The 21,189-nt window shown below is 45.4% G+C and overlaps 1 protein-coding gene across 8 annotated transcripts in view; it reads left to right on the top strand.

The window, feature by feature from the left end:
• Positions 1-21,189, top strand: part of ALMS1 (ALMS1 centrosome and basal body associated protein) — a 131,371-nt gene that overhangs the window by 82,839 nt on the left and 27,343 nt on the right. For 6 of the 8 annotated variants that reach the window (XM_065597292.1, XM_065597290.1, XM_065597291.1 and 3 more), the window contains 3 exons: positions 3,278-4,464; positions 14,302-14,419; positions 15,886-16,134. In XM_065597292.1, the coding sequence (XP_065453364.1) occupies positions 3,278-4,464; positions 14,302-14,419; positions 15,886-16,134 (1,554 nt within the window). Of the gene's footprint in view, positions 1-3,277; positions 4,465-6,695; positions 9,332-14,301; positions 14,420-15,885; positions 16,135-21,189 lie in introns of those variants that run through there. The other 2 variants (XM_065597293.1, XM_065597294.1) reach the window with 2 other exon arrangements.

Below are 21,189 nucleotides of genomic sequence, written 5' to 3'. Positions count from 1 at the left end.
TTAGAGCACAGGACTAGGAGTTGTACTCTCACTGATTCTCATGATCATGTTATTTGTCTCTCTCTGTCCCTGAGCTCCCCCAGTAGCACAATAGATATAATTACAGTTAACAACACACAAGAGGTGCTGAAGCTCAGGTAAGGTTTAGTAAAATGCTTTGAGGTCATCCAATAAAAGGCACACTTAGTGCAAAGTATTCTCAGTCAAGTGTGGAAAATGATCCTGAGGTTGCTGAATAGCAATTTCTTGGTAACTAAAATGTGACAGGATGGCTCCATAGACTTGTTAGACTTTTTGTCCATGCCCAGGGATACCGGATGTCACATTGCCAGGTACTGATTCGTCTCTATAAGTATTGAATATTAATATCTGTTGGGTTTACTGTATCTTTTTTTCTCCTCTCTTTCTCTCCCCCCCCCCCCCCAGCTTGGGTTGGCTGATATTAAAACTAGAAACTGATTTCTAGAGGCAGAAGCTCACGTTTATCATTTCAGCACTGCTACAGGGGACACTGCACCATTGGAAGCATTACTCTTTGATGAAATTAAGTGCATATTTTTATATTGAGATAATGTAGGAAGTGTCAATTATCTCATGGCAGTAGCTAAAATTAGTCTTGATCAACATTCCAGATCTTGCTCCTATTTGAGTTGTTGGGAGTTTACCAACAGTACAAGTAGGATCAGGGCTTTCATTGACGTCAGTGGAAACTGCTCCCTCTTGTTCCTGGGCAAAATGTGTCCTATGCTTTTTACTCTAAGTGAAAAAATTGCTGAGTGACTGCCATCTCTACTGCTTGCAGATATCCATTCCACTAGAGTTACACTTAGTGCTCTGTACAGCATTTTGAAATACTCTTTGTACCAAACAAGAACGGAAAAAGTTACAATGAGGTAATGTAATTATGTCCACTAATGAGGGATGAGACCAGAAACACATGAGCGCAAAGTGGGTTCTGAATTACGTGTCTGATTTCTCTGGAGCCCATTTTTTTCTCTTAATATCACATAAACTTGTTAAATGAAGAACTTCAATGCAATGGATGTTTATGGAGTGTAATTATTGTGTTTATGGAGTGTAATTACTTCAGTGTAATTATTGTATTCCTGAGCAAGTAGACAGCCCAACCTGATGGGGGTGAGGTCATTCCAGGAGACCAGGCTAGCACATCAGTGGACGTTCCTCTTGATCACTTTCGCCTGGGGAGAAATCTTCCTTAAAGCTTTTCTGCAGCTTGAGTGGAGATTGTTTTGAGTTTTAAATATTCATGTGTATGATGTAGTTAAATATCCTCTCATGTTTACCTTGCTCGCTTGGTAAGCGCATCTGGGAGCTACAGCTCCCATACATTGAATTTGTGTAGTGTTTCCCTTCACTCCTACAACATGTCATCCCCCTCCTTAAAAAAAGTAATAGCTGGCCTCCCAGTCTGTTTTCTGTGTGGAGTTCTTTGTAAAATGCTAGGCTACAGGAGTAAAAAGGATGATAAGGGAATGACCCTTTCTCTCTTGGGGAAGAACAATACTAGACAAAAAGACCAGTTTTTGAGGTAAGCCAGAAGTAAACCAACCCCGTTCAGACCAGTGGTTCTAGTCTCCCATTTGGCCACTTCCTTAATCACCTTACAAGTATTGTACTAATACCCATCTTCTCCAGTTTAACTAGTAATTTCCCATGTGGTACCATATCAAATGTTTTACTGAAATCCAGACAGACTACATCTACTGCATTTTCCTTGTCTAAAAAATCAGTTATCTTATCAAAGAAAGATATTGAGTCAGTGTGGCATGATCTACCTTTGATACACCCATGTTGCATTTTATCCCATTTTCCTTTTACTTCCATGTCTTTAATTATTCCTTCCGTCAAACTCTGTTCTAAAGCTTTGCATATCATTGAGGTCAGACTAATGGGTCTGTAGTTTCTGGATTGCTTTCCCCTCATCTTTCCTAAATATAGGTACTACGTTGGCTATTCTCCAATCATACTGTACCACCCTCACTTCGATAGGTTTATGAAAAATCCTTGCTATCAGACTAACAATTTCATGTGTCAATTCCCCCTCCTCCTTGACTCCCCCATCTCCCCAGACCTGAATATATTAAGCTCTTTGAATTCTGTTTCCACCTCAGATGTGGTAGTTTCTGTTTCAATACACTCATTCCCATTAGCCATCCTGCCTTTGCCCCCATGTTCTACATCATCATCTTATTGAAAACAGGCAAAATAAACATTTAGTTTTGGGGTCACACCTAGATTATCCTTAGTTTCTACTCCATCCTCACTACACATCACTTCCTTTTTTTTCCTTGCTCCTTTTTGGCTAAAGAACCTTTTACTCTTTGTTTTAATTTCCTTTGCAAAGTCTAACTCAGGTTGACTTTTGGCAATTTTCACTTTAACCCTACATTTTCTGACCTCCAAGATGTATCTTTTTTTGCTGATCCATCCCCTATTTAATTCCTTGTAGGCTCTCTACATACTCATAAATACCCTTTTAGAGATGATTATTCATCCAGTTAAGTCTGGAGCCTTTCCTTACAAGCATTTTCTCTTTTTGCTTGGGATGCATATTCCTACACCACAGTGCATGCATACAAAATACATTCAGATTAATTATAATGTCATTTATAATACATTGTATAGTTATTTGAAAACACAGGTCATTCTACATGCATTATCTTTTGGTGGGATTTCTTTGCAGCTGTTCTACTTTGGGCTGGTGAATCCCACCAGATTTTACAAGCTAAGACTTCTGTCTGATACCTCCAAAATGTACACAGGGTGATACAGAAGGTAGCATCACTTATAAGTGGCATTCTTTTAAGTTAGTAGCATGGCACTGTATACTAGGGGTTTTGTCCTTTAGAAGAACGGTAAAACTGAGTTTCTGGCTTCTTGTCATTGAAAATCTTATGGCACTTTTTGTAAGAGTAAATGTTAACCTCAGCATCCTGTCCATATGCCAGTTTAGGAAATTACATACTGCATGTTTAAATTCCTCATGCAGTTTTAATTGGTATGGTATTCCCCTTCATTTCCTAGCCTAAATGTCTGTATAAAACTGCTGTGCACTGTTAATAACTTTCAGATTCCTTCCCAGAGGTGGTTGCATTTCAGTATTGTGTGAAGTGACTCATATATACCTGTAGTTGGTAAACTGCTTTGGGAGTCCTTTGGAATGAGAGTTGCCCTATTTATAGGAGACTGTTTCCGAAGAAGCCAGTAGCCATCATTGGGAGGGAAAAATAAAACAGCAGTTTTCTTTCTGTTTCAGAGTCCATGAATCATTTGGAATCTGTAAAAACAACTCATTCAGTTTTCAAGTCAGCCCAGTTTTATCTTCACCATCCAGTGCCCCTGCAACATGAGAGTTACTTCTCTAATGATGAATCTTCAGAGGAGTGCACGGATATTGGACGCACTGGACCTTCTTCAAGAGATTTCTTCCAAAACTGGAGAGCTGCAAAGAAAGATCAACACTCCTTCTCAGTTTACCCTCAAATGGGTGAGGAGGATGAATTTTCCCCACTAACTGCAGAAGTGGATTATAGCAAGGTTGAGGACTTGAGACTCAATGCATCTTTGGGGAATGAAGCTTCAGGGAAAGAGCTTGTACAAGAGGACCAAAAGAAGGTCAGAGATTATCTGCTATCAAGCAGCCAAAGGACTGACTTAGTCAGGAGATACAAGATGGATCTGCCACTAAAACAGAGTACCTACTCCACTGGCAGTTTGGATGAGCTTTGGACTAAGTTTTTAGAGCGTCAGAAGAAGCACCACCTCCATAATCTTAAGAGCAGCAATGAGCTGTCCCTAGTGGAACGCCTTGATCGTCTGGCCAGAGTCCTCCAGAATCCCGTTAGGCATTCACTAATGCCTACAGAGAATGGCAAGAGCAATATTGGAGAGAAAACTAGGGGAAGAGAGCAGAAGAAAATAAGACGTCAGGACAAGAGGGTATATGAAAGTAACCTAGACTCTTATAGAAACGTATTGAATGCTGAAGAAAAATCAGATACCAGTTATGATGAAAAAAGACAAGCTGAGTCTAGACAACAAAGGGCAGGAGAGAGAACTATCAATCACATGAAGAGATTCTTGAAACAGAAATATTTAGATCCCCTGAGTGACACCTCTTTAGAGACCATGCCTACTAAAGACCCCGTTGTGGTGATAGATTCTACCACCTCTGAATCAGACACGGTGACCCAAACAGAGATGGAAACAACTTCTCAGACTGAGGTGAGCAGTTCCATTTCCACCATTGACACTGCCAGGCTGATCAGGGCTTTTGGGCATGAAAGAGTGCGCTTGTCACCAAGACTGTCTGAACTGTATTGCACCATCAGTCAGCAGAAAAGTCGCTCTGAAAAGTGGGACAAGGGAAGAAGTAAAGTAGTGGGCTTGAAATATCCTAACACGACTTATGCTGAGCGACATAGAAAAAGAAAAGATACCCAGGTATGTGATCAGTTAAACCAAGAGGCAACTTAACCGTTTTTTTAATAGCTTTGTTGATGCTGTATCATAAACAGAGTGGAAAACGTAGTAATCGTTCCTTATTTGGAGAATGGTTGACACTGGCCTAGATAGGGGATTGTTATAGGATAGGCTTCCCTCACCAGTGAGAAAAGTAGCCCACAAAACAAACCAAGTTCTTCTCCCTTTTGCCAGGGCAGCAAAATCAAAATCAAGTTCTCCCCTTGTCAAGGTGCATCCTTGCCTCTAGATACACCTTTCTTCCTGGACACAGCATTGCAGGGGACTTGTACCCTCTTGTGCCCCATGTGGTGGCCACTTTCTCTGACACAGTGACCACTCCCATTTGGACCTCCAGCCAAGTCATATAACAGTTCAGTCCCGTTCTGTGGTTTGGCTTCACAAACAAAAAGGTCCTCAACTTCAACTTCAGTTCTTTCCCCTTGTCAGCTTACTGGCCCCCCACCAGGCTTTTCTCTGCTGGGAGTCCAAATACCACTTACGTCGGCCTTCTGCCCCCCACAGACCCTAGCTGAGGGCTTCTGTACACTCTGGGGCCCCACCACAGGAATTAACCCTACTCCTGTAGCTCTGCTTCCTGGCCCTAGCCTTTCCCAAACTAGTGGATCTTCTTCCAGATCCTTGCCAGGAAGAGAGAACTCTCCCTAGCTCCTCTCTTGGGTTTCTTCCTCTCTCTTGAGCTGCCTCTGCTCCTTATACAGCTTAGCTTCACCTCCTCTGGCCAGGAGGCAATTAGTTAATCACTTCCCGGTATGGAGCATAACTAATTAGGTTCTTGCCCTTGTCTTACAGGCAATGGGGAATTAAGCCCCATCACACCCCTTCGTTCATTTCCTTCCTTTGCCTCCTACTTAATGTCTGTCAGAGACCCTGTAGAGCAACAAGCTACAAATGTATCTGCTCTCCAAACACTTAAATATTCACTGCCCTTTTCCATATTTCTGCAGATGAAACTGGGAAGGCAGGGTTGTGGAATTTGGCTCTAGCTGGTGACCCTTGCTACGCTGCTTGGGCAACTTCTGGGAGTCATCAATCCTACTTTGCACAATTGGAATTAATATTATGTTTAATAATGTAGAGGTATTTAGATGAGACGTCTGAACTTTTTACTTTTCTGATTTATTTTTTGTATCTGTAGAACTGTGGATGTAGATGGCACTTTAGACTGTAAGATTCTCAGGGCAAACATCTGTCAATCTGTCTAAAGGCCTGATTCAAAATTCATTGAAATCAATGGAATCTTTCAGTTGATTTCAATGGACTTTAGACCTAGCCCATAGTTAGGATGAGAAATGGATAACTATCAAAAATGTGGCATGATCTTAGGTTTGATGAAGATTACAGTATAGACTGTGATATGTTCTGGTGTTTGTATAGTATATCTTTCTGGTTCCTGTATTTTGTTAATGTTAGAATATACTATTTAATTTTTGAGGGAACAAAATGGTGGTGTATCAATGCTAATCTACATTTCCATTTTATTAGGATATACTGTCGACTTTTGATGAAAGCAGTTAATAAATCAAAAGTCTTTAATGTGTCTCTAGCAGGTTATTGGGTATTGTCTGGGAGGAAGTGAGCCTTTCAAGGCTCTAGTTTGTTTAAAAAAAAAAAAAATTTTTTTTTTTACCCCAAATAATCCTGAAGTTGTAGTGATAATCAGAAAAGTGACTCTCGAAAAGTGACATTCAGATCCTGTATTTTCTGACACTCAATAACTTTTAGATCAAATGTGCTTGGTTTACAGGTCAGGAACTGATTCCCTCCTTTGCCCCTCTCAACTAGCAGCTCAGCAAACTCCACCCAGGCTTTCTGTTCTTTTTGGTTATTAAACATCACCAGAGAGAGAGCTTTAGTGGAATGAACATGGGACTAGGGGCTAGGAACTCTTGAGTTCTAATTCAAACTCTGATACTGTGGTTTTGGGAAAGTAACTTGATCTCTTTGATGGAGTGTCCCTATGTATAAAATAGGGATAAGAATCAACCTCAAATGAGGTTAAGAGAAAGTTGGTTCAGCTATGTACAGAATTAAAAAAAAAATTAGACTATTTTATAATATTTGGTATTTATCGTACTTTCAACACTAATTTATAGTGCAGAATGCTGGGGAATGAGAAAGTAGGACATGTCCAAATGGTCTTCATTCCATACAACCTGCCTCAGAAAAACCCTCTGTATCTTTTGGCCCAGAACAATCTCAAACCAAGATCTATTGACAGTGCAGCCAAAAGGATCTGAGCACCATCATTGCCAGGAGGTGTTGGAGCTGGATTGGTCATGTGCTTCGGATGGAAACTGATTCCATCACCAGAGTAGCAACAAGATGGACACCTGAAGGCAAGCGAAAAAGAGGCCGCCCGAAAACAACATGGTGAAGAGCTGTGGAAGCAGAGCTGAAAAACCTGGGGCACAGCTGAGGAACCATTGAAAGACTTGCCAGAAACAGACAGGAGTGGAGGAGCTTTGTCACTGCCCTAAACGCCAGAGGCGTAATAGGAACATGATGATAACCAAAACCTAAAGCAGAGTTTCTTTGAATCTTTAGGTAGAAGAGAAATCCATCTTGCCTTTCTATAGCTTTATTGGCTGTTTAGTGCCAACAGTAGCTAACTGTTGTCTGTTGTAATTAAGATATGCAGGATTCAAAGGCAGACAGGCAGTAGACTATAACCATCATTCTCCTACAAGTGATTGTCCGTATGTGCATTCCACTAATGGTGGGCACGCGACCTGTGCACTTGAGTTTGGAGTCTTTTGGCCAGCACTGTTCGTAGGCTGTGCATAAACCCTGTGTCTTTTATGCCCTCAAATCAGGGTACAAAGAGTTGAGCACACCAATTGCCATTCAGTTCCTCTCACTGCCTCCTGGCTTCAAGACGGAGAAGCTTGCTGTCAGTGGTTAATGAACTGCTAGTACCTTTTTCAAACTTGTGTATAGCGTAGTTAGAGATAGTGATTGCCTTGTTGGCATTTTGTTGATTTTATTAGCTTTATTTTACCAGACCTAAAGTTTTTCTGCTATGAGATTGGCCTCAACCAAATCTCCTGGATTCTGCCCCTCCTGTGAGGGTACTGTGCCCTTTAATGTTAGGCACTTCAAATGTTTATTTTGCTTGGGGGAAATTACACAGTCTTGGAAATTGTGCCATTTGCAAGTGCTTCACAAGTAGTAGTTGCAAAGAATAGGGAAGTGTAGCTGCAGATCTACCTTATGAGCAAGCCCATTAAGTTGTTATTGGGCATTGGGTTATATGACCCACCTGTGCATGATCTCTCATCACTGAAGAATGTGAGTGTTGGATCTCTGGCCTGATAGGCTTCATCGGTTTTAGCACCAAGATCAATCTAATTTGATACAAAATCATTGTCAGAAAAGATACGGGGCACAGATTCTAGAGGCATATCTCCTCCTAAGATCTCCTAAAAGAAGAAAAAAGTATCCCCTCCTGATCACTCTGTCTGTGTGTCTCCCAGCAAAGTTCAATCTCATCATGGTGCCAGTGCATCAGCACCGAGAAGAGGCTTTTCTGAAGAGGTTTCACAAACAGCACTGCCAAAAGCTCCTATATAGCGGAGCTTTGTTCTTTCAACGTCCCACTCTTCAGCACTGGCACCGCCTAAGCCTGATCCGGCACCACATACTCTGGTGCTACACACTATGGCACTGCAGCTTCCAGCACTGGCAATGTTGGGACTGAATGTGCAGGCACCACTGATGGGGGATATCTCAGAACCATTCCTATTGTCAACTCTCCGATGTTGACAGCTCTGACAGATCTTTCTGTGATACAATAAAGGGAAGATCCTCAATCCAGATCTGAAGCCCTGTTTGATAATTGGGTCTACAATTTATCCTGATTGTAAGTTCAATTGTGAAAAGTGAGTGAAAGTTCATAAAATGTCACAATAACCTGTAACAACAAATGTTGATAGGAAAATGTATAAAAGGGAGACAGACTGAATGAGTCAAAAGAAAAAGGTCTGTTGATATAACTCAAGGACTGTTAAGATCATGCTTGGTAAACAAGAGGAATGCGAGACTGGAAATCAATGGACCAAAATTTATCTGTTGAAAATTAGCCCTAATTGGTGGACAAAAGAAGGAGGGAGGTGGCCTATTCCAACCATCACTCCCCTATAGGGTCCTTAAAAGAAAAGACTTCGGGACAAAAGTTGGCTAGAAGCAGACACAACACTTCCAATTGCAGACAGAAAGAAGGGGAAGGAACAAGCTTCACCATTATGGCTGCCACCCCCACAGTTTCCTGGGATCCCTGGGTCCGTCATGACACCATTTGGCTTTCGTTGTTGTGATTCTGTGAGATGTCCTGACCAGACCCTGCCAGAGAGATGACTACAGATGACATTGCCACCTCCACTGGCTCTGGCTGAATCCTGAGCACCACCTGGGATGTGAGACTCCTCCCCCACCATGTCCTTTTTCTTTCCCACCTTATTCTCTCTCTTATCCCTATCTTTTTCCCTTCTGTCTCCTTTCTGGATTAGTTGGCCAAGACTGTGTATTTTGCAACACTTTTGTAAGCCTGTGACCAGAGAGGCAGCTAAAAACAATGCCTTAATCAGTCCAATGCTAGTAAGTTTGCCAGGTCTCAGAGTGATGGAGAAGACCATGTGCTGTGAGGTCACAAGTTAAAATAAATACCAGAGACAAAGCTGCATTTTCTATCTTTGCTGTTTTTTTTCTCCCCCCTCTTGTGTGTGTTTGTCTTGCATTGTCTTTTAGGAAACAGAATCAGACTTCAACAACAGTAATTACAACAGCTCCAACCCATCTCAGCTGACTTTTTCTCTTTTTTCACCCAAACAGACAGTTATTACCATTTTTGATACCATCTAAACATGTTTTAAAAAAAAAAAAGTCTCCCTCCTCCCCCTTCTAAAGACTCGTTAAAGGAAAGGGAACAATGTATAGTGTTAGAATGAAAACTTTTCTTAATACTTTATATTTCAAATGCTTTAAGGCTTTTTTCCTCCTTTTTCTGTATCTTTTAATCAAAGGTTAAAAATAATTTTCAATTGTATTTTTGCCATGGTACAAAGCAGGCTGAGGTCTCTGCATACCAAACCCCAAACCTTGCTTAACACTGCCTACTGTTGTATAGTAACAGGGTCGTGTTAACACCATTGACTCTTTGTCTCCATTATTTCCCACTAAATTAAAACAAAAGTTCTTTCATCTCATGGCTTGGCTGCTGGATGAATGTCAAAGGTACAGAAGTCATGATCTTCACCTTTCTGAAGTATCTTCGTGAACCGTAGAAGAGATTCAGTGAGACAGACCTACCTGACAAAATGGACAAGGTTTTCTTGTTGGTGTCTCCAGAAGCCCCTGTATCCACAAGCAACCTCTGTGCCAGAAATCTTAAGACCGCTTGAATAGCTCAATCAGAATTCACCTGGTGGCTGTTTTTGCTCATCATCCTCCAGTGGGTAGACACACAATATTATCTCATCCAACTGTGATCAGATTTTGAAAGGTCCTAAGGTGTTTCCACTTGTTAAAGAACCAATTCCACTGTGGGACCTTAATTTAGTTCTCTCAGCTGTGATGGGCCCAGCTTTTAAGCCGATAGTGGTGTATTCCTTGTTACACTTATCAGTTAAAACACCATTCTTCTTAGTCACTTACCTCTGTAAGGAGGATACGCGAAATCCAAGCATTAGTGGCTGACACTCCTTATACTGTCTCTTATCCAGACAACGTACATCTGAGGACACATCCTAAGCTCCTGCTGAAGATGATCAGAGTTTCATCTGAACCAGCAAATTCACCAACATATATTTCTTCCTAAGCCTCATGCTTCTAAAGTGAAGGTTGTGCTGCTGCACACTCTAGATGTCAGGCATGCCTGGGCATTTTATCTGCAAAGAATGAAAATCTTTAGATCTTTGCCCAGACTCTTTGGCTCCATTGTAGAGAAGGTGAAAATCAAAACCATCTCATCTCAGAGACTACCAAGATGGATTTCTCATTGTGTGAGAACTTAGGAGGTGACCAAAGTGAACCCTGTTATTACTACTCAGAACTTGCTTCACCAGAGTTTAGGCAGCCTGAACAGCATCATTGAAAAAATGTCCATTTTGGACATTATGTAAAGCAGCCACCTGGGGTTCTAGTCACACCTTTATTAGACATCATGCTATCACCTAAGCAGCTTAGTCAGGTGCTGCATTTGGCAAGGCTGTCTTACAATTTTTATGCTCTTAAGACTAAGCTCCTTCCATTACAGTTGTCCACTGCTTGGGAGTCACCATTAGTGGCGTAGGTATATGTATGTTTGCTTGAAGGAGAAAGGAAAGCTACTTAGCTGTACAGTAACTGGAGTTCTTTGAGCATTTGTTGTACATATAGACATTCCTCAACCTGCTCTCCATCCCCCCACCTCAGAGTCCTTTACCAACCAGGATTCTGCAGTGGAAAGGAAACTGAGAGGCAATTGGAGTGCTCTATCCTCTTATGCCCTGGACTAAGGGCGCAAGGGTGCTCCGAGCACAAGCATGTCCACATGGACACTTCTGGCCAAAGATTTAGAACTCAAGTGGATGGGATGTGTGCACATCATTAGTAGAATGTACATATGAACAACAGATCTTTAAGAACTCCAGTTACTGTACAGGTAAGTAACTCTCCTTTTTGCTTATAGAAACCACTACTCCAAGACACAGTACTGCACAATATTTAAATTATTATAGAATATATATGCTGTATAAGAAAGTGGCACCCTTTTTATAATCAGTTTTTATTATATCTGTGCTTTATCTGAGTAATATTGTCAACTCTTCTTCCACAGAACGCTGTTTTGGATAATTTTATTTATTTATTAATCATTTCAATGCCAATTTTATGCCCAACAGTATACAAACTCTGGACCCTTCCTCAGGGTATTTGCTATCTAATATAATTTATCTCATTCCTAAGGCACCCCTCAAAGCTATATCTGGCACCAGCCGCAAAACCAAGGTTTGCGTTGAAGTTGGTCTGAATGGAAATAAGCATGTATATATTCATTGCTGAATGACTGCATATATCTAATTCTTCTTGAATGCTGAAATGCTTGTTTGGATGGGAGGGAAATCATGTTGTTCTGCATATAGAATAAGGATTCTGTTTTCCCAGAACGTATATCTGCATTTTGATTCTGTTCTCTGATATGCAGGTGTGTATCTGCCACATCTGTCTTGTAAAATCTGCCAGAGCAGTAATTGATTTTACAAGATGCGAAGTGACACATTCCTGTATTTGTGAGAATAAAAACCAGGCCCTTTAAATGTGGCGATTGAAATTATGCATTGTGTCGATTTGGTGACAATGAAGGTACAGTAGTTCATGAGCAATAAAATATAGCTCCTGTCGTTCCCATCATATTTAGTATTATGAGTTATTAATAGAATACTGATTACTGTGATAGGTGTGAAAAATCTGTTTCCTAATTAAAAATGAAGCACAACTAACTTCGTTGTAACAGCTGTTTGACGCCACATTGTCAAAATTGACGGCTATAGAAGCATTGTCAATAACTGCAATGCTATTTAAGCACCAACATATCCCTATTTACGTAATCAGAATACAAAGCTTGCGTAACTAGGTGCATTATATTCACAGACAAAAGACCCTACATTTTAAAGGGCAATAAGATCATTATACAAACTTACAAAGCCATCTCATTCAATATTAGATCTCTGAGTGCAGCTAGCTCTATTTTTATATTGAACTAAAAGATACTAGTGTCTGTGCAACCTCCCACCCTTGGCACTTAGCGCCTTGTTTCTTATAAATTACTATTTTCTGGACAGGTTTCACCTCAGTAAAGAACACTGATTTTGGGGGGTACAGAAAAGTGGGGGGAACCTTTACTGATGCCTTTTTGAAAGTCCTTTGCTTTCTCTCTGGTACAATAGAACCAGAAATCATTACTGAGCAGTAAGAGAACACATCAGCATTCCAGGATAGTCCCTTCCCCTAACAGGCCCTGCAACGTTCAGGTACCCTTGGTCCAGAGGGTGGGAATGTGTGGCTCACTTTAGAGCAGGGTTCTCACAACAAAATTTTTGGTGGCCTCAGAGTGCAGCCACCAACTCTTGCTGGTGGCCACACTGACACTTTTCCCTAAAATTATTTATTTTCTTGAAGTTACTAAAGTAATATGCACATACATACTTCCAAATCATTGTAATGTATTTATGTAAGGTTTGGGTGTTTTTTTTTTTTTTTTTTGCAGACTCAATAATAAAAATAATGCCGTTATCTCTATTCTTTACTGGACCTAACACAATAGAAATACAAATAAGGTGCTTTGCACTTTCTTGTCTTTTTTATTATTGTTTCTTTTGCTTTTTTGGTAGAAGTGGTTGTCTGTACAACAAATCTGAAGTAAATTTAAAAATGATTTGACATAATAGAAGTCGAAATAATAATGAAAAACATATCTGGGTGGCTTTGCTCTGGGGAGGGGAGGGGAGGCATGGCTGCGGCTGGCCTGGGGCTCCTCTGGGTGGTGGGGGGGGACAGGGGGGACTCGGGGTTTCAGTGGGCCCAGAGCTCCTCTGGCTGGGGAATGGGGTGGGGGGTTCTTGGCTTTTGCCAGCTAGGAGCTCCTCTGGGCAGGGGTGTGTGTGTTGGGGGCAAGTCTTGGGGCTTCGGCCAGCCCAGGGCTCCTCTGGCTGAGAGGGTGGGGGTGCTTGGGGCTTCTCCTGGCGGGGGGCTTGTGACCCCAGCTGCAGGGGTCTCGGTGCTCTGGTTGCCAGGGAGTGGGGGGATGCAGGCGGAACAGTTAGAGTTGGGGGCTAGCCTCCCCAAAGGGGGGCTCCACCTACTGCCCATCCGCCCCCGCTTGCCTCCTGTGTCCCTCCTCAGTCCCTCACCCACTGCTCGCCTCCTCTCACTCCCCCACCTGCCACAGACACCCTCCTGCCCGCCGTGTGAACCCCTGCTCACTGGTGGCTCACCGCTCACCTCTCCTTCCCCAACTCGCAGCCAGACCTCCCCGCCCGCCGCCTCACCCTGCTGCTGGCTTGCTGCTCGCCTCCTTACTCCCCTGCCACTCGCCTCACCGCTTACCTCCTTGCCCATCCGCTGCTCGCCTCACCACTGGCCTCCGCACCCCCCTGAAATGTTAGTACAATATTTATATTCCAATTGATTTTTGTATAATTGTAAAATTGTAAAAAATAAAAATGAGAAAGTCAGCAATTTTTCAGTACTAGTGTGGCTGTGACACTTCTTTGTATTTTTATGTCTGTTTTTGTAAGCAAGTAGTTTTTAAGTGAGATGAAACTTTGGGGTTCGCAAGACAAATCAGAGTCCTGAAAGAGGTACAGTAGTCTGGAAATGTTGAGAGCCACTGTGCTAGTGCATGAAGTTAAAGATTTAAAAAATGTCATTTCTAAAACCGTTTTTATTTTAAGAAAGCATATAATATAAATGTTTGAATGGATGTGCTGGATTTTGTGGCTGATTGCGTTAGTTACTGGTGGCAGAGCTGTTACAGCATTGCCATTTTCTCACCTGAAAAATTGGCAGAGTGAAGCTCCTAGTTAACCGGGTTGGATGCCAGCAATGTACGTCCGTTCTTCTAAACAAAAGGAAGCCAAGGTTGGCTGAATTGTGTAGAATGTTGTGGAAAGGTGTTTGTAGGCCTGTGCTTGATTGTTAATTGAATCATTTTAAGAACTGAGCTTGTGACTATTGTTCCCTTGCAGCTTGACCCCTCACCCCTGCCCCCATGCTGACTTGAGTCAAATAGCAATCCCCAAGAACCTGTTATGTTTTTTCTAGATGGCAGACTCTGTTATTTCATCAGATTCTGTTGCTACAATCAACAGTTCCTGGGGACCAAGTTCTGCCCTCAGTAACAAGCGACACACACGGATGTTAAACAAGGGCATCCAAGCAGGTGAGTTTCTTCTCTGCTTATTCACTTCTGGCTTTCATCTCTTCAAAACCATTGTAGAGGGCTGCTTCAGAGTCTAATCCATGTCTTTGGAGACAGGTATGTACACTGGGCATTCACTGCCCACAAATTGCACTGCTTAGATCCTTTCACAATAAAGTATTGTGGTGACTCCCACTGTGCTACTGGCCAATGTCGTTGCTCATCTGAGTTCTGCTAACCCAGACCTTTAATCCGTCTCAGTATCAAATAAGTGACTTAGCTCTAGCTTCCATGTTATTTTTCTCTTGCAAGAGTTCTAAAGTTCCTGAGATCCTTTGTCTGTATGTAAGTCACTGAATGTCTTTCTAAGCACTCGCTATTTTATCAGTCTAGTCAGCATGCCAACAGCACCCTATATCCCTGTTTGCAGTATTGTCCCTTCGAACATCTCTTGTCCTCTGCTTAAGATATGATTTATCCATTGATTGGTATAATTCCCGTGTTCAGGCTTCCCCCACAACCCCCAGTGGCAATTTTCCATTCTTTGAAAGCTGGCTTGCAAAATCGTACTTTAAGGAATGAGTGACTGTTTTTGATGGGCAAACAAAATACCTGTTTTTCATTATCATTATTTTGTGAGTAAACTTTGCATCTGGGCTGGTAAATGTTCATGAAATTTTTCCAAGGTTGCTTACAGTTTCTTAAGCCTTGGTTAACACCTTCAGTTTTACACATTCTTAGTTCTCCCTTGCATTCCAACTATTTAAAAATCTTTACAAATAAAATTTAGCATATGTGGAAAGTGCTGGACTGACCACCCTGAACAAAGGATTCTGTTTATCCAGTAAAATGTAAGCAGCACAAGCATACGCTGACTTACCTTTGTGCCTCAACCTGGATACAGGAATCTTCCTCTAGCAGAGAGATGGTAGTTCACTCCCTCATCCCATTCAGTGCTTGACCTTTGCTGTAACTGCCAACAAGGGAACCAGTTAGTTCCAGTTGTATTAATGGTGTTGTGATGTAGACACCTTTTGCCCTGGGAGCCAGACTGATGCCACAAAACGAACTTCACGTGGATCATCACATAGTAACAACCCTTGGTCACTGAACTTGAGCTGAATTTGGAGTGATAACTTAAAAGGCGTGAGTCTGTTTTTGCCAACCCTTAGAGTCCTCCAGCCCCATATTTAAGATTACAGTAAAATGGCAAAAAACTCTGACAAAACCTGCACAAGTACCACCTTCTGAATCACTAACACCACATTCTGCAGCTTGTAGATGTTCCTCGGCAGTCTTCCATCAATCTTCTGGTCTGGTTCAACCCAGCTTAGCTTATGAGATCTGACATGGTTATAGTACACAGGGGTATGGCAGTAGGCCACTTACTTAGTTTGAAGGACCAGAGAGAGCTTTCCAACATCGTAGCGTATCATGTCACTGTTGCTCCAGAGTAATGTGTTCCTTTTTCTTTCTTTTGACTACAGGAGATTTGGAGATTGTGAACAGTGCAACTAAGAAAAACACTCGGGATGTTGGTATGACTTTCCCCACCCCAAGATCTAGCCAAGCGAGGCCACAGAAACCCGCAAGTTGTGCCAATGGTGATTTTGGGCAGTTGGATGGTATGTTTTCAGATTTTCGAAACCCAGCAGGCAAGGGGAAGCAGGAGGGACAGCCAGGCAATTTTCTCATGGACAAAAAGACAGGAAGCAACAGGCCGCAGCTATCACAAGGTCAGTCCCAAGCATTGCATCTTTGTGAATGGGAAAGTGCTCACATTTCACATCAGCCAGCATATATTACCAGTACACAATGTATACTATCATGAGATCTCTAGCTGGCCCTGTAAGAACAGTCTCTAACAATGGCACAACTATATATATTTTTAAAAGGCAATGGAATCACTAACATTTATCAAGTGTTTGGGGCACTAAAAATAATCAACTGTAAAGTGTTAGAGCTCACAATCTAAATTTCGGACATGATATATCAAATGATGGTGACAAATATAGGGAGTGAATGTGGGAAGAAAAGACAAATCAAGTATACGCTCACATGGATACTTTGTTTAGGCATGTGAACATCTTAGCATTTCTGTGAAGTTGCATATATTAAAATGATAATATTCAGTATTTCATATCTTTACTGATTCATTTATTGAGGGCTTCATGGAATAAGTGAGTTTTCAGATGAAGAGAAGGTCATAATGTTGGAAGGAAGTGTTCTTGTCTCCCTCTTCCGCTGTGGTTGTATCCTGGGGAAGGACAGGGTCCGGCCTCCTAATTTGAATTTCCCATCAACACTCAGCTGCATAGCTGTTGAAATGTTCTAAAATATGTTGTTCTTCTTCGAGTGCTTGCTCATATCCATTCCATTAGGTGTGTGCGCGCCGCGTGCACGATCGTCGGAAGATTTTTACCCTAGCAACACCGGCGGGTCGGCTGTGGAGCCCCCTAGAGTGGCGCCTTCATGGCGCTGAATATATACCCCAGCCGACCCGGCGCCCCCTCAGTTCCTTCTTACCGCCCCTGACGGTCGTTGGAACTGTGGAGCGCTGCTTAGCTGTTCTCCACTTCCCTAGCTTATCTTGTTGTATCATAGTTGTAGTTATAGTTATAGTTCTAGAGTTTGTTGTAAATTAGTTAAGTAGTTTTAAAGTTGTTCTAAGTAGTCCAGGGGATTAAGGGGGTCGTCTCCCCCCTTTCTCCCCCGGCCGCGGGGCCGGGCTCATGCCCAACGCTCCCGGCTTCAAGCTGTGCGCCTCCTGCGCTAAACCTATGCCCACGAGCGACCCGCACGACTCCTGTCTGAAGTGCCTGGGAGAGTCACACCAGACAGATAAGTGTAAAATCTGTAAGGCCTTCCGTCCGAGGACCAAGAAGGAGCGGGACTTTCGGCTCAGGCAACTTCTGATGGAGGCGGCTCTTAGCCCGGACACTCCTTCCACGGGCAAGGCCCCGGCACCTAGCACCTCGGTGCGCAGTGCCCCGGCGGCACCGGCTGCGACGACCACGCGAGTGGCGTCAGACAAGCCTCCCCGGCACCGGACCTCGTCGGCACCGCAGACACAGCAAGTGCCTCGGCGCCGGTCCTTATCCCCAGGGCATAAAAAAGCCCATAAGACGGGGACATCCGTGCCGAAGACGCCAGCTCCCCCAGTGCCGGGGGTAGAGCCGCGTCCGCCGGTGGAGCAACGAAAACAGGTGCCTCCGGCACCGTCGACTCCGGCGCCGAGGCCGTTGAGTCCGGTGCAAATAGCGTCTCCCCCCAGGCCGGCGGTGATACAGTGCCTCCCGTCGACTCCAGAGACCTTCGCGGCGGCGAGAGACTTAATAGCTCTCACGGAGCCGGCACCGCCTCAACCACCGGCACCGACTGCACCGTTGACTCGCCCGGTCCAGTCGAGGGGGAAACCTGCCTTGATGCGCCCGCCATCACAAGGGCTGGAACCTCGGCACCGATCCAGGTCCCGAAGCAGGTCCCCACGCCGCTCGCAGTCCCGGCACCGAATATCGTCTCGGCACCGGTCGTACTCGCGGCCAAGATCTTCTTCGCGGCACCGCTCTTCGTCTCGGCACCGATATGATCGTCGGCACCGATCAACGTCGAGACGTAGTTCTCGGCACCGCTACGGTCGACGCTCGACGTCGAGGGGTCGCTCCCGGCACCGGGCATACTCCAGATCCTCGTCGAGGTCCAGATCCGACTCCCGGCACCGACGAGGTCATCGGCACCGGTCGCGGTCCCGGCACCGATCGCCGGCACCGCGCAGAGATAGATCATCTCCGGACCGGCACCGTGCGGCACCGCAGCCCACCGGGATGGTTTCATCTCTCTCGGCGCCGCCATGGCCGTCAAGATCGGCGTCTCGTTCCTCGGAGGACCTGTCGAGATCGGCATACCCCCCTCAAGGGCACGCCGAGGAACAAAATTTCGGCCACTGGCAAGAGATGGCAGAGGACCACTCTCATGGACCATCTCACTGGTCGTTTTGGACCCCGTGGGCGTACCACCAAGAGCAAGGGGCTCCAATACCATCGACCTCTCGCTCGGGTCACTCGGTCAGAAGGGCCCCAGAATCCACCATCTCTCGGCCTCCGCCAGGAGGCATGGAGGCTTCGGTGTCCACGCCACCCGACACCAGGGACCCAAGTGCAGGTGATGCCCCGGCCCAAGAGCAGGGGGATCAGGACCCCCCCTTGGATCCGGTACCACCGGAGGCATCCTCTTCCTCCTCTCCGGACGAGGCAGTGGCGGGCACTTCATGTACGGGTCCCCCTCCGATAGATCTTCGGGCTCACCAGGATCTCCTGCGTAGGATGGCCCGTAATATGGACCTGCAGGCGGAGGAGATAGTGGAGGTGCACGACCCGATCGTGAACATCCTTGGAGCAGATGCCCCATCGAGGGTGGCGTTACCTCTGATCCGCACGATACAAACGAATGCGGATACGATATGGCAAACTCCTGCCTCCATTCCACCCACAGCGAGAGGGGTGGAAAGAAAATACTTTGTCCCGTCTAAGGACTATGGGTACTTGTATACCCACCCCCAACCGTGTTCACTGGTGGTGGAATCAGTGAATGCACGAGAGCGCCACGGCCAGCAGGCTGCAGCGCCTAAATCAAAAGAGGCTAAGCGGCTCGATCTGTTTGGCCGTAAGGTTTACTCAGCCGGAGGGCTACAACTTAGAGCGGCGAACCAACAGGCGCTACTGAGCCGCTACAATTTCAACTCCTGGAACTCTATGGGGAAGTTTAAGGAGTTGATTCCCCAAGAGTCCAGGGAAGAGTTTGGAGCCATGGTAGAGGAGGGCAAGAAGGTGGCTCGGACCTCCTTGCAGGCCTCCTTGGACATTGCAGACTCAGCGGCGAGGACCCTGGCTTCGGGTATCGCTATGCGCAGGATCTCCTGGCTTCAGGTTTCGGGTTTGCCTCCGGAGCTGCAGCAAACCCTACAAGATCTGCCTTTTGAGGGTCATGGATTGTTCTCAGATAAGACGGACTCTCGCCTGCAGAGCCTCAAGGACTCGAGAACAATCATGCGCTCCCTGGGGATGCATGTTGTGGGCCCCCAGCGCAGGCCATTTAGGCCGCAGCCTCAGCGCTTCTACCCCCCCCCCGCCTCGTCAGAGACAGGACTCGGCCCGGAGGCGAGGGCGCGGTGGTAGAAGAAGGTGGACCGGCCCTCAACCCGGCCAGAACCAGGGGCCACCTAGACCACCTTCAGGCCCCAGGCAGAACTTTTGAAGGTGCGGTCGAGGACGGCGCCCCAGTCATCCCCCAGGATCCAGCCCCCTCCTTTCGGGATCGCCTCTCCCACTTCCACCGTGCTTGGTCCCTTATAACTTCGGACCGTTGGGTCCTCCGCACGGTGGAGAGGGGATACGCTATCCAGTTTTCTTCATTTCCCCCCTCCTCCCCCCCTTCCCCGTCCCTCTTCAGGGACCCTTCTCACGAGCAACTTCTTATACAGGAAGTCTCTACGCTCCTCGCCATGGGGGCCATAGAGGAGGTTCCAGTGGATTTAAGGGGCAGGGGATTCTATTCCCGTTACTTCCTCATCCCCAAGTCCAAAGGAGGTCTGCGACCCATCTTGGACTTGCACGGACTCAACAAATTCGTAGTAAAGTTGAAGTTCCGCATGGTCTCTCTGGGGGCCATTATCCCTTCCCTCGATCCTGGAGACTGGTTCGCCGCCCTCGACATGAAAGACGCATATTTTCACATTGCTATTTACCCGCCTCACAGACGCTTCCTGCGATTCGTGGTAAACAGGGTGCACTACCAATTTGCAGTCCTTCCCTTCGGCCTATCCTCGGCCCCACGGGTGTTCACGAAATGTATGGCTGTCGTGGCAGCGTACCTTCGTCGGCAAGGGATACAGGTGTTCCCGTACCTAGACGACTGGCTGGTACGCGGTCGCACCAAGGAACAAGTTCGCGATCACGTCCACATAATAGTGCGCACATTCAACAAGTTGGGTATCTTACTCAACAAGGACAAATCCACTCTAGAACCTACCCAGAGAATAGAATTCATCGGTGCGGTTCTAGACTCCAGACGCGCACAAGCCATCCTGCCAGACAATCGCTTTTGCACCATCACGAGCCTCATCCAAGGACTCAAGGCCTTCCCAACTACCACGGTGAGGTCGTGCCTTACCCTGCTGGGTCACATGGCTTCCTGCACGTACGTAACCAGGCATGCCAGACTTCGGCTTCGCCCACTCCAGACCTGGGTGTCATCAATATACCGCCCACATCGGGACAGCCTGAATATGGTGGTCACAATCCCGAACTCGGTCCTGACCTCCCTCACATGGTGGCTAGATCACAGTGTAGTTTGCGAGGGGATGCCGTTTCACGCCCCACAACCCTCTCTGCACCTGGTCACAGACGCTTCATCTCTGGGTTGGGGCGCCCATCTCAACGAGCACCATACCCAGGGCCTGTGGACTGCACCTCAGCTAGCCCTACACATCAATGTTCGGGAACTGATGGCGGTGCGCCTGGCGTGCCAGGCATTTCTCAATCTCCTACGTGGCCGCTGTGTGTTAGTTCTCATCGACAACACCACGGCCATGTTTTACATCAACAAGCAAAGAGGAGCACGTTCGTCAATTCTATGCCAAGAGGCCATTCGCCTGTGGGACTTCTGCATCGCCCACTCAATCCATCTCACGGCATCGTTCCTCCCTGGAGTCCAGAACACTTTAGCGGACCGACTCAGCAGGTCCTTTCAAACGCACGAGTGGTCTATCCGTCCGGACATCATACATTCCGTCT

Source organism: Chrysemys picta, chromosome 5 (assembly GCF_011386835.1).
Source record: "Chrysemys picta bellii isolate R12L10 chromosome 5, ASM1138683v2, whole genome shotgun sequence".
Classification (NCBI taxonomy): domain Eukaryota; kingdom Metazoa; phylum Chordata; order Testudines; family Emydidae; genus Chrysemys; species Chrysemys picta.
This window is presented reverse-complemented; position numbering and strand designations above follow the sequence as displayed.